General features: G+C 41.1%; 1 protein-coding gene across 1 annotated transcript in view; it reads right to left on the reverse strand.

The window, feature by feature from the left end:
- The window catches only part of vps9d1 (VPS9 domain containing 1), a gene marked incomplete at its 5' end in the record, with an annotated part of 31235 nt that overhangs the window by 15294 nt on the left and 3788 nt on the right, over positions 1 to 12153 (reverse strand). The window contains 8 exons of the mRNA XM_079345591.1: positions 713 to 918; positions 2730 to 2859; positions 2998 to 3366; positions 4159 to 4307; positions 5101 to 5186; positions 5264 to 5351; positions 6216 to 6268; positions 6835 to 6897. Of these exons, the coding sequence (XP_079201717.1) occupies positions 713 to 918; positions 2730 to 2859; positions 2998 to 3366; positions 4159 to 4307; positions 5101 to 5186; positions 5264 to 5351; positions 6216 to 6268; positions 6835 to 6897 (1144 nt within the window). The remainder of the gene's footprint in view (positions 1 to 712; positions 919 to 2729; positions 2860 to 2997; positions 3367 to 4158; positions 4308 to 5100; positions 5187 to 5263; positions 5352 to 6215; positions 6269 to 6834; positions 6898 to 12153) is intronic.

Consider the following 12153-nt stretch of genomic DNA (forward strand, 5'->3'; position numbering starts at 1 on the left):
ATAAGCTTTTTTAGATCATGGCTATGTGGTGTAAACGTACGTGCAGTGTGCAGCTACGAACAAACTAAAGACAGAGAGCGCCAACATTAGCCTGCTGTCACAACAATGCCGCTCGAGTTGTTTTGATTTCATGCTGGTGCTGAAAAGTGACACACATTCTCGGATACATTTCATCAGTTGTCACCTTCTCCTCGTGTCATTAAAACATTTTAAAAGATTACATAGAGGAAAAACATTTTGAAAAACAGACTTGAGCTAAATGTGAGCGGGCTTCCTAGCTAGCCTTCTTAACCTTTTGTCACCTTTGTGGCTTAAAACCAGGTTTCTGCAGGCTTCACCATATCCAAAGCAGTTCAGTATAAAGAATGATGTAAGATGATGAAAAAGAACGGAGGCCGTAATGTGTCGTGTTAACTTGAATCAAATACGTTAATTAGTTTGTGCTGCAGTTGACCAATTCTTAGACTTTGAGTTTATTACTAGAGCTGTTGAAGCAGCGTTTGTTCAAGATCCATCAATCCTCAGGTGAAATAATACAACTTTGACTTTATGAAGTGTATCTTGTTCTGATGGCCTGTAATTGGATGCAAAAGAACATTTTATCATGCACTTGTGTGAAATCAAACCATTTTGATTCCTAGGTGCTTGTTTCTAAACATTTCAATTCAAGTACTAATCATGAAGAGAAACAGAATCACAGTGTTTGACTCACCAATACACTCTAACTTTCTTTGTGGACAGCCGTCTGTAATGAGGAGCTTGAGTTCCTGAACGGCTGACTCGTAAGGGTAGGAACCTGGCAGTGTGCCCGGGTCTTTGGGGAACAGCTTTAGGGGAACACCGATATCTCCAGGTGACGCATCCCTGAACAGCTTCATGCTCATCTCATAGGCCTGCTCCCTTTCCCTGTAGACCTTCCTGAGAGAGAAACACTAAAGGTTACCAAACTGAAAACCCAGACAGAAAATACTTTCCAACTTTGTAAAAGAGACAAACGAAGAAGAGTATTTGTGATGAAACTGCAGTTTGACTACTACTGACTGAAAAATAGGTGAGGCTGGGTCAGGCATTAATGCTTTGGCATTTTTTAATTCTGAAGACTTCTACTGAACTTCTACTGAATTTTAGTTTCTGGAAATGTAGATGAATTTGATTTAGAACGGCTTCGAACAAGGTTTGAACGTCGCGGTCAAAACTGCCGTCTCGATAAGCCAAATGAAACTGGCTTCAGTTGAGCACGGCTTAATTCAGCTTTCAATGTTCACCATTGATCCGACTTTTTTTTAAGGTAAAATTATAAAATACACAAGACAGCAGAACCCAAAGAAACACGTCCAACAGCAGCTTAGATCAGAGTCATCCTCTCAAGGTACGCTGAGTGAGGAAAAGGAACCGAGCAGAGAACACTTGATGCATCATACATCTGTAAAGTATGCTAACGTTTACCTTCCTGTGGGCCTACAGTCAGCTCAGCAAGAAGAAGATAGGATTTCTGCTTTTGTACTAATGGCTCTGAATTGAACTCCATCATACTGACTATTGTTTAAATGACCAGGAGGACAGACAACAGCATGACTCACCAGCACAACTTTAATCTGACACTTCTGTTTGACGACATTGGAGATCTTATTTTGAAGCCATTACTCTCAGCTGTTTCATGATAGCAAAACAAATTAAGAACCACTGTTTGCTTGTTTCAGAGGTAAACGAACACTGAAAACTGTTGGTGCTGGAGTTAACCAAGTTTGACATTTATCTGTGATCCTCCTTATGCCCCTCATTTCAGAAAGACAACTAAAAACTATTTAACTACGACTGCTACAAGTCCCATAATGGCTGACATGTTCAAACACTGTCTGAAAGCAAACGCATGAACACGTTATAAATGAATAACAATAATAGGCCAGGTCTACACGTATTCAGGTATCAGACATCAGGTGATCATTGTGTTACTTTTTCATCAGAACTGAATCATCTTTGATGGTAGTTTGAATCCCAGCAGCGTCAGTATTAGGGGAGAGGGAGACATAGAGCAGTACTGCCACCTGCTGGTCACAGAGAGCAACACTGTGTCTGTTTAGCTAAACAGTTTATTTCACATTTAAAGGCTCTACTTACTAAGTTTAGGAAAAGTATATGTCTGAACTCCCACTATCTACGTGCATATGTTAGTGCAACAGTTTCAAAAGAAGTGGATCATTTAAACTTTAAACCACCCAACTCGCACCAACTAAAACCAAAACATTCTCCTTCAGCTGCTCTACTCCTTGGTTCACTCCGGACGGGCTCACTGGACTCACCGTACACACCTAAGCATACAAAGGCCACCTCTAACTTTACACAGATGCCCTCTCTTACGCCTGATCCACCTCCTACTCTCATCTCATACAGTCTTTATTCTCCACAATCAACAAACTCCTCAACCCTCTGGAGAACGGCTCCCAATCCTTCACAGCAAACAAACACACCTCCTTCCTGTTATTTTTTCCAACAAAAAAATAAAATAAAATAGACATCATCTACAACAACCTGGAACTCCCTTCATCTACCCCCCCCCAGTCTGCAGCCGAATCGGTTTGCCAGCAAGAACTAAAACATACAAAGTCCTCTACACTGAGCTCTTCGTCTCACTGGAGCGCTGCGTACCTGCTTCAACAAAGCGTCTGTTTAAGGCAACACTTCACAGTATGAAAACAGGTAACAGAGCACAAGCACTACGCATGTTCTACCTGAAAAGAGCCAACAGGACGTTCCACAGGGGCGTGAAGAAGGCTTCCTCGATGCAGGCCAGACACAGGTCTTTAGATGTGGCCGTGTTCAGGCACTCAAAGGAAAGCAAACACAGTGACAGGAGCTGATCTGTAATGTAAACAAAACACCGCTTACCACCGTCATCCTGGCATTTAATGTACAGTTTATGGACACTTCTTTATTAGAAAGTGAGGCACTTTGCTGAAATGCCAAAGCGGACACATCCGTGGTTGTTGTCACGCTCACCGATTGCAATGTGAACGTCTTTGACGATGGCCTTCAGGTGTTCTGTCAGAGCTCTCATCTCCAGCTCCTGAAAGCTTCCCTCTTCCTGCCCTGACAGTATAAAGGGCTCACTGCTCTGCTCTAAACCTCCCGTGCTGCCACGAGGCTCGGCCCAGTCTAACTGGGTCAGGAACTGTTCGAGATCTTCAAACGAGTTCTCCCGCTCCGCCGACACCTTTGTGCGAGGCTCCTCCCCCTCCTCCCCCTCCTCCTCCTCCTCCTCCTCCTCCTCGTCGTTTGTGTGGCGGTGGTGAGAAAGTGAGGGAGAAGAGCCGGTGCTCTGGTCACCCATCCTGCTGCCCACAGTCCTGGCGGGCTTCCTTGGGGTCTCTGCAAAGGTAAATATCATTTTCAAAACACACAAATGTGTTCAGGTTAATGTTGCACCTGTTAGTGATAAATGGTGACTTTCCCTCCACAGTTACACAGCATGGCTACCTTTCCATTACAATTTTATCAAGGTCAACCCCTGAAGCTGCATTGCCCTGGGATGTCAGTCATCCTGTCACTCCACTGTTTTGGTGCAAAGTGAAATACCCTAACAGCTTTTAGATGGCCTGTCCTTTTCCATACGAATGAATCGTGCCCTGAATGTATCCAGAATAATCTGGTGAGTCGAGCTTTCTGTTGAGCACCGGCGTCACTTTTCAGTGTTTTCACGTGAACAGTAAAGCATCTTCTTATCTCATTTACAAAACGTTTGTTTCATCATTCACGGTTCCTGAAAAAAGCTCACATGCAACTTTTAATATTTGGATGTGATGTGTGTTAGAAGTGAGCTACAAAAACCCTTTACGCTTACTGCGAAGTCCAAACAAGCTAAAGCAGAGCTGAATGAATGGGTGGGTTCAACTTTTACATTCGTCATCCTCCTTTGATTATCTAGAACATTTTCAGGAGTTCATTTGTTAAAGAAGACTTCGCTGTTTTAGAGTACGTCTGCAGTTAATCCTAATCACCTTTTGATTGACCATTTTGTATTATACTGCATTTTTTTCTTACATCTCAAAATAATAACAGTTGTACGTGTGGTATTCCTTCCATCGGTCTTTGTCTTTGCAGACACAACAAGATCCTGACTCTGTTATTTTGTTACCCTCAAACACCCAACTCTGGCCCTACCTGGGTGAAGCAAGCTGTGGGTGCTGCGAGAAAGCCTCAGCTGCAGCACAGGACTCTGAGGCAGGCCTTTACTGACGATGGGGTAGAGTCTGTTGTAAACCTTGTACTGGTGTTTCCTCAGCAGCTTCACTACTGGGTGGTCAGATCGGCTGAGGGCACAGTGCAAATGAAAGTCAATGGTAATCTGGCCTGACAATACTGAATATCTCTTACAAACAGTGTGACGACAGAAATCTGACAGCATTCTGTAGATAAACGAATGGATGTCTACTGAAATCTATAGTATAAACTAGACCTTAGACCTTTACTCTAAAAGGGACACACAGACACTCTCTCTCCTGTTTGTCTTTGTTCATACCGTAACTTGACTTTAGAGTGAGCAAAGAGTAAGAGTGTATCTGTCGTTAAAGAAAACTCATGGGGGAAACAAAGACTTCAACCATTGGGATTTGTCAGGACTGCTGCATCAAATGTTGACCTTTTGGACAGCGAAAATCAGATTAGTGATGGTGTCATGGTAAAACAAAAGCTGTAAGTCAGGTTCCTTTCCAAAATAACGTACTGCAGAGTGTCTACGTTTGGTGAATGTTGAAGTACTCACCAAACAGATGAGATATACAGTAATGGCATCCTAAAACTATCTACTGACTCTGTGTTGTTGTTTGTTTGTTTTTAACTAAGGGAAAGACATTTCCAGTGGTTAAAAACCACATCTGCCAAAACTCTGTCATCAATGGTTTTGAAATCTGGATTTTGGGACACATGAAGGCCATTGCATTCCTCTGTTCACCTCTTGTTTGGTTTTGTCACAGAGAAGGCCCGAGGCCTTGGAGTCATTTGTTTACAGCCACCCATATAAATAAAGATTGATTGATTGATTGATTGATTGAGTGAGGATGTAGCCTGGAGACAACATACATGTTCTCTGATGCTGACAGTTACCTGAGAAGGTAGGAGACGAGACCCGACACTAACGCGATGTCATTTGGATTCTTCTTCATGTTGGCTTTCCAAAGTTTGGGCCAGTCCTAAAATAGACAAACATGATTGTGTGAATGACTTCCTGGCAGCCTTTATCAAATATTTCCTACATTCATAAACTTACATAGTCTTGTTCATATTCCAGGACGTTAGTATAAAGAATACGCTGCTCTTGTTCCTCTGTGGTCATCGCTCCAGGAGCTGCAAATCTCCTGTGATGTAAAACATGAATCCTTCATCATTGTTCATTCAGAATTACAATTTGTTTACAATTTTAATGAATATCCCTAACCCTTATCCTTCCAGGATAATCAACACAAAGACATAGCTGGCTGTGTCTCCTGATCTGCAACAAAAAAACCACGATCAGAAATAACCATCATTACCAAATATTAACGTAGTTCTTTTAAAAACACTCTCAGTTAAGTTAGAGGCATCTTGATAAGAAATTGAAAGATTAAATAAACGTGAATTATGGCAAACAATGTACCTCAGCGTTCTGTGGATAACCCCACAGGTAGAATTTTAAGGCCATCACTCTGTGCGTATAGAAATATGTGAAGTAAGACAACCAAAGCGAAAGCCTTCATATCTGTGTTGTTCTTAATCATCTCTAGAAGAGACGACAGCCTTTCCAAGAATGTACTCAGTGCCTTAGGCTGAGATAACACCACCAATAGATACATACAACGCTTCTGAAAGGAGCCTTACATGTGCACTATGTGGTCACTTCGTTATCATTTTCAAGTTTACAAGAAAACATAGTACATAACTTAAAATTCATGAAATACCAAATACATTAAATATAGAAGAAAAAAACCCTGAAAATTCTTTAAGGTTAATCCTTCAACAATTTCAATTACAGTCCATTTTAAATTCATATTATTTTTAAATGTCAGCTCAGCACATTACACCTGAATTTATGCGGAAGGAGCCGAGTAAGAGCTGGATTTCTGTCAAAAGGGAGCCAAACAGCGCTCATCTATTTTTAGAAGCGAAGAGACAGATGGCCGCAGCTAAAAACAGAACAAAGTTTGAATCTATTTGAAGGATTTTGCAAAGGCTTTGTTTTGTACCTGTTGGCCTCTTCCTGCAATCGAAGTCGTCTCTCCTCCATCTTCCTCTGGAGCTAATGTTTCAATAATCATTAAGGACAAACGTCCTATCATCACAGTCCTCACATTGATCAGGTGTTTGTGTCTGTGTGTTCAAATGAGGAGCTTCTTTAGTGTTACAACATGAAGAATCATGTGTTTTTTTGGGGGGGGGGTTTTTGAAACTGTTATGGGCTTAAACAATGTCATCCAAAAAATAAGGGCACTTGCTTAAAAGAAGGTTGTGTAACCAAAGTATCTCTATTGGATTCTTACTGACTGAGAAACAGGGAGATCAATAAAGCATCAAGAGTTAAAGCAAGAACTATTTCTAAAATCAGAATTTTTACAAGCCTTCCTCTTTTCCAGGACTGCCTTTATGAATTTTTTACCAAGGCCATAATGTCTGCACTTAAACAATGTGTAACTTATCATTTCTAGTGAGCTACGAACTTCAACTCTTAAGTTTTTAAATTCCTGAAACGTCAGAGTCGATATGACGAATAGATCACTCTCTCTGGCTCTCGTGTTTCATATGTCGATCATGTTTGTTATCCTGTCTTTCATGAAAACAGGGCACAATCTCACAACGAAAGGATACAGCATCCTGTCTGGCTTTGGCTATGATGAGGTTCTCCATCATCTGCCGCTGGAGAGAGAGTGTCTGCATTGGAAAAGAGAAGAGGACATAAACGTATCTGTTAAAATCAAATTCACTCAAGGTAGCAAATTAACGTCCTGATTCCTGATTCCAGAAGAAACAAAAGTTTCAGAAAGCAGAAGTTGGTTTTAAAGGCTGCAACGTTATCGTCGGAGGAAAATGAGCTCAATCAAACATTGACCATAAAACTGAGAACAAACTCACTGAGAGTCAAATAACTGCTGCTTACACTGACAAAAAGTCTTACACTGACAAGTTAGAATAAAAGTAATTCAAGTTTACCAGAAGTAAAAAAAATAAAAAAAAAAACAGTGTAGGGGTTGGACCAATCAGACTCAATGCACCCATGGATTGTTTTCAGACTTTTCAGCCTGTTTTGCAGCTGCTGTCTGAAATAATCTCCAAGAGCAACCCATAGACATGTCAAACTAGAGCTAAGGTTTTAAAACAATAATATTACCCTTTAAGTTACTTCTACCACCTTGTTACAGTCTGCAGTAGTTAATGGGAGACAACAAACAAAAAATAATTACATCAGCCGCTGCAGGACGACCTGGAGATTGCATTAAATCAACAGTGACATCTAGAGCGGCATGGATCACCAGAAGAAGAAGTTTGCGAGCTTGCAGACACAATAAAAGTAATTTGCTGTGCAGATAGATGATTAAACTAACAAAGGTTGGAGCTGTTTAATCCTGAAGCCACGAAAACAGGCGTCAATCACAATCTGGGCTCGTTGACATGAACTATTACCGCAATTATTAAATAAAATAAAACGTGCAAAAGAAACACTGCATGCCTTGTTTAAGAGTGACGCAGCGTAAATGAGTCCTCTGATGATTTACCTTCACAAACGCCTTCAGAGATCTCCAAAAAGACCGGACCTCCGACCGACGACCAAACATGTTCCGGATCTGAGTAATAAGTTACCATAAATACAAAAAATACAACTGCACAAAAACTTGAGGTGTGGCGAAATCTTCCACTAAATAATTGTTTAAATTAGTAAACTATTTCACGTAAAATTAAATTACATGTCTCGCTTTTTTTTTTTTGTTCTGCCTTGTTTCAAATTTGGCTGAAGATAAAAAATAACGACGAGATGAGAAAGTTCTCTGTTGAACTGAGATATTTGAGACCGAAATAACAGGACTGTAGAGATATCTTATCATCACACTTACTCCCCCCTGTCTCAGGTAGTCTATTCATTCATCAACACCGAGCTGGCTGCAGCAAGCTCACACAGACATCAGTCCGAAAATACTACCACACGGACTCCAAAATAAAAGCACACAGGAAGTTGTTGATTCAGATTACAACTTTTCAAGAACATCTTCAGAAACTGTCAGTGTCATCTAAATTGCTTTGTATCATATGAGTTGATGATAATAAAATTATTAAAGGAGGGTCTTAGAACTATTTTCAGACTTTTATTTCCACCAGTTTAAAACTGGTGAACAGATTCAAAGTATTTAATGACATTGCGTTTATAGAATTCAGACAACTATATAAAGACAGAATTTATTTACAATGGATATTGTAGAAAGTGTATGTGAAGACCGGTTGGAAACTTAGAGCTTCTGCAATAGTACACTAATAAAAGCAAAGGGACCAAAATAAAGTTTCTTTAATAAATAAATAAAAAATAAATTAGAAGACCCTGAAAAATATCCTCAATAAATCCAATAAAACCATATTATACTTTTAAAGTCTGTTAAATGGTCTGCTTATCGGAGCGCTTCACATCGGGGATTTAAGATGTTGTCCGATAAAATCCGCTATTCGTTTTCGGGCAGGTATCGGACCGATATACTTATGTTACTTATGTCTCAGTAATACTTCAAATTATGTATGAGATTTTAAATTATAGAAACTTTAACAAGGTAAATAAGTTTGAATGTAAAACGTGTTTCTCCCTCTTCATCAGACTATCATTCTCATCATCAGACATTAAAATGAACAGTCTGAGGGATCATGGAAAGAAAATGAAGGAATCATTTATGATATTTAGATTTGAACACTTGATGTTAACAGACTGTTTGACCGTGAATCATGTTATGGAAAATTTTACTCCATTTGTACTACGAAGGTCTCATAGAATCTGTCATATAAAATGTATCTGAAATGTCTTAGAACACTACATGCACAGCATATTGGGTGTTTTGTTTCCCATCATTTCGTTCCCTTTATTCTGTTTCTCACACTCTGTACATGTGGGAAGAGTCACCCAGGCTCTTTCTCACTGGACTCCATCTCCTTCTCAGCCTTGGGAGATGGTAAATAGTCATGTAGTCTCTTTTCTCACACTAGGGGATAGATCGTGCCCTGCCAGGTGGGCAGTGGCTCTATGTGGCGTGATGGGGGAGTGATCTGTGTAATGTGATGGAAATGTATAAGTGTTCATGTTTGCCTTTACTCGGGGCCTCTTTCTCTCCTCACCGTGTGAGAGAGGGGTCTTCGAACGCTTATCTTGCCTTCCAATAAATGTTCATTGAGACCAGATCGATCTTGGGGTTCTTTTCTGAATAGATCTTCTCACTCTTTATTTTCACTCTTTGGTAATGGGAAAAATTCCACAACAATTAAAAAACAATCAAATGTCGGGAGTGATTGGCCCACACTCTCTTGTCATGATTTTATAGAACGTATGGAGCTTCATATTTCGTTGTCCGTCTTCACTTCAGACTCTTTGTAATTCCAGCTCATCACCGACGGACTCTTTACAAACTCACAGATGTTTATAATCTGTTTAAATGTCCCACGGTCTGTTTAGCTTCTTCTTAATGTCCATATTTTCTCCGGTATTAAACTCCGCTCATTTTGAGAAGTTTCACTGAAGTCTGATCCGCTTTAGCGTCCAATCAATGAGTGATATTCGATAAGGCCTGTCAGTAAAAAGACTTCCATAAAGTCTGCTCTCATGTTTCCTCGGTCATTGCTCCTCAGATCTCCCTCTTCAATCCTCTCTCTTCCTTTCATTTATACTCAACAAAAATATAAACGCAACACTTTTGTTTTTGCTCCCATTTGTCATGAGATGGACTCAAAGATCTAAAATTCATTCCAGATACACAATATTACCATTTCTCTCAAACATTGTTCATAAATCTGTCTAAATGTGTGATAGTGAGCACTTTTGCTTTGCTGAGACAATCCATCCCACCTCACAGGTGTGCCACATCAAGATGCTCATCAGACACCATGATTAGTGCACAGGTGTACCTTATACTGCCCACAATAAAAGGCCACTCTGAAATGTGCAGTTTTGTCTCACAGCAAAATGCCACAGATGGCGCAAGCATTGAGGGAGCGTGCAATTGGCATGCTGACAGCAGGAATGTCAACCAGATCTGTTGCTCGGGCATTGAATGTTCATTTCTCCACCATAAGCCGTCTCCAAAGGCGTTTCAGAGAATATGGCAGTACATCCAACCGGCCTCACAACCGCAGACCACGTGTAACCACACCAGCCCAGGACCTCCACATCCAGCAGGTTCACCTCCAAGATCGTCTGAGACCAGCTACTCAGACAGCTGCTGAAACAATTGGTTTGCATAACCAAAGAATTTCTGCACAAACTGTCAGAAACCGTCTCAGGGAAGCTCAACTGCATGCTCGTCGTCCTCATCGGGGTCTTAACCTGACTCCAGATCGTCGCCGTAACAGACTTGAGTGGGCAAATGCTCACATTCGATGGCGTCTGGCACGTTGGAGAGGTGTTCTCTTCACGGATGAATCTCGGTTTACATTGTTCAGGGCAGATGGCAGACAGCGTGTGTGGCGTCGTGTGGGTGAGCGCTTTGCTGATGTCAATGTTGTGGATCGAGTGGCCCATGGTGGTGGTGGGGTTATGGTATGGGCAGGCATCTGTTATGGACGAAGAACACAGGTGCATTTTATTGATGGCATTTTGAATGCACAGAGATACCGTGATGAGATCCTGAGGCCCATTGTTGTGCCATACATCCATGAACATCACCTCATGTTTCAGCAAGATAATGCACGGCCCCATGTTGCAAGGATCTGTACACAATTCTTGGAAGCTGAAAATGTCCCAGTTCTTGCATGGCCAGCATACTCACCGGACATGTCACCCATTGAGCATGTTTGGGATGTGCTTGACCGGCGTATACGACAGCGCGTACCAGTTCCCACTAATATCCAGCAACTTCGCACAGCCATTGAAGAGGAGTGGACCAACATTCCACAGGCCACAATTGACAATCTGATAAACTCTATGCGAAGAAGATGTGTTGCACTGCATGAGGCAAATGGTGGTCACACCAGATACTGACTGGTTCTGAGTCCCCAGACCCTCAATAAAGCAAAAACTGCACATTTCAGGGTGGCCTTTTATTGTGGGCAGTATAAGGTACACCTATGCACTAATCATGGTGTCTGATGAGCATCTTGATGTGGCACACCTGTGAGGTGGGATGGATTGTCTCAGCAAAGCAAAAGTGCTCACTATCACACATTTAGACAGATTTATGAACAATGTTTGAGAGAAATGGTAATATTGTGTATCTGGAATGAATTTTAGATCTTTGAGTCCATCTCATGACAAATGGGAGCAAAAACAAAAGTGTTGCGTTTATATTTTTGTTGAGTGTATAATCACTTTGGGCTTATAAGTGTGCATGGGTTCGGTCGAGGAGTGAGGGCCGAGGAGAGAGCAATTAAAAGAACTGAGACGCAGGACCGGGCTTGACTGAAGGGTACTTCCTAGTTTTATCACTCTGTCACTCATTTTCACTTCTGTTACTTTTCAATCTTGTGCAATCAGGTTTATCAGGAGTATTAAACAGCACAGAAACAACAACTGTGTAAACATGACTCAGACTCTATACTTCCTGACATGCTCACCTCAACCTTGTCCTTATGTACAGTAAGTGTTAAGTAGTAGGTTATTTCTTCAACCTCCTGCTTTCATCTTATCTGAGCACTTTCTATTCAGCACTGGACACAAACAGAGCCGAGGCTAATCTAAAGGTCCCTGCTTGTGCAGACGTTTTGAATCAGAGTAGTGAACATCGTAACATATTGACCTGGTGTTGGCAAGATAAGAACCAAGAATGGTTTCATAACGTTTCTTATTTCTCAGCTGCCTGGCCTCCGGCCTGTGGCTCCTTTCCTGCATGTCAACCCCGACTCTCTCTCCCTAATTTCCATCTCTATCAACTATTCTGACTCTCCAATAAAGGCACAAAAAGCCCAAAAATAAATTAAAAAAAAGAATAAAAAAGAAAGAAAGAAAGA

Source organism: Symphodus melops (genome assembly GCF_947650265.1).
Source record: "Symphodus melops genome assembly, chromosome: 6".
Lineage (NCBI taxonomy): Eukaryota > Metazoa > Chordata > Actinopteri > Labriformes > Labridae > Symphodus > Symphodus melops.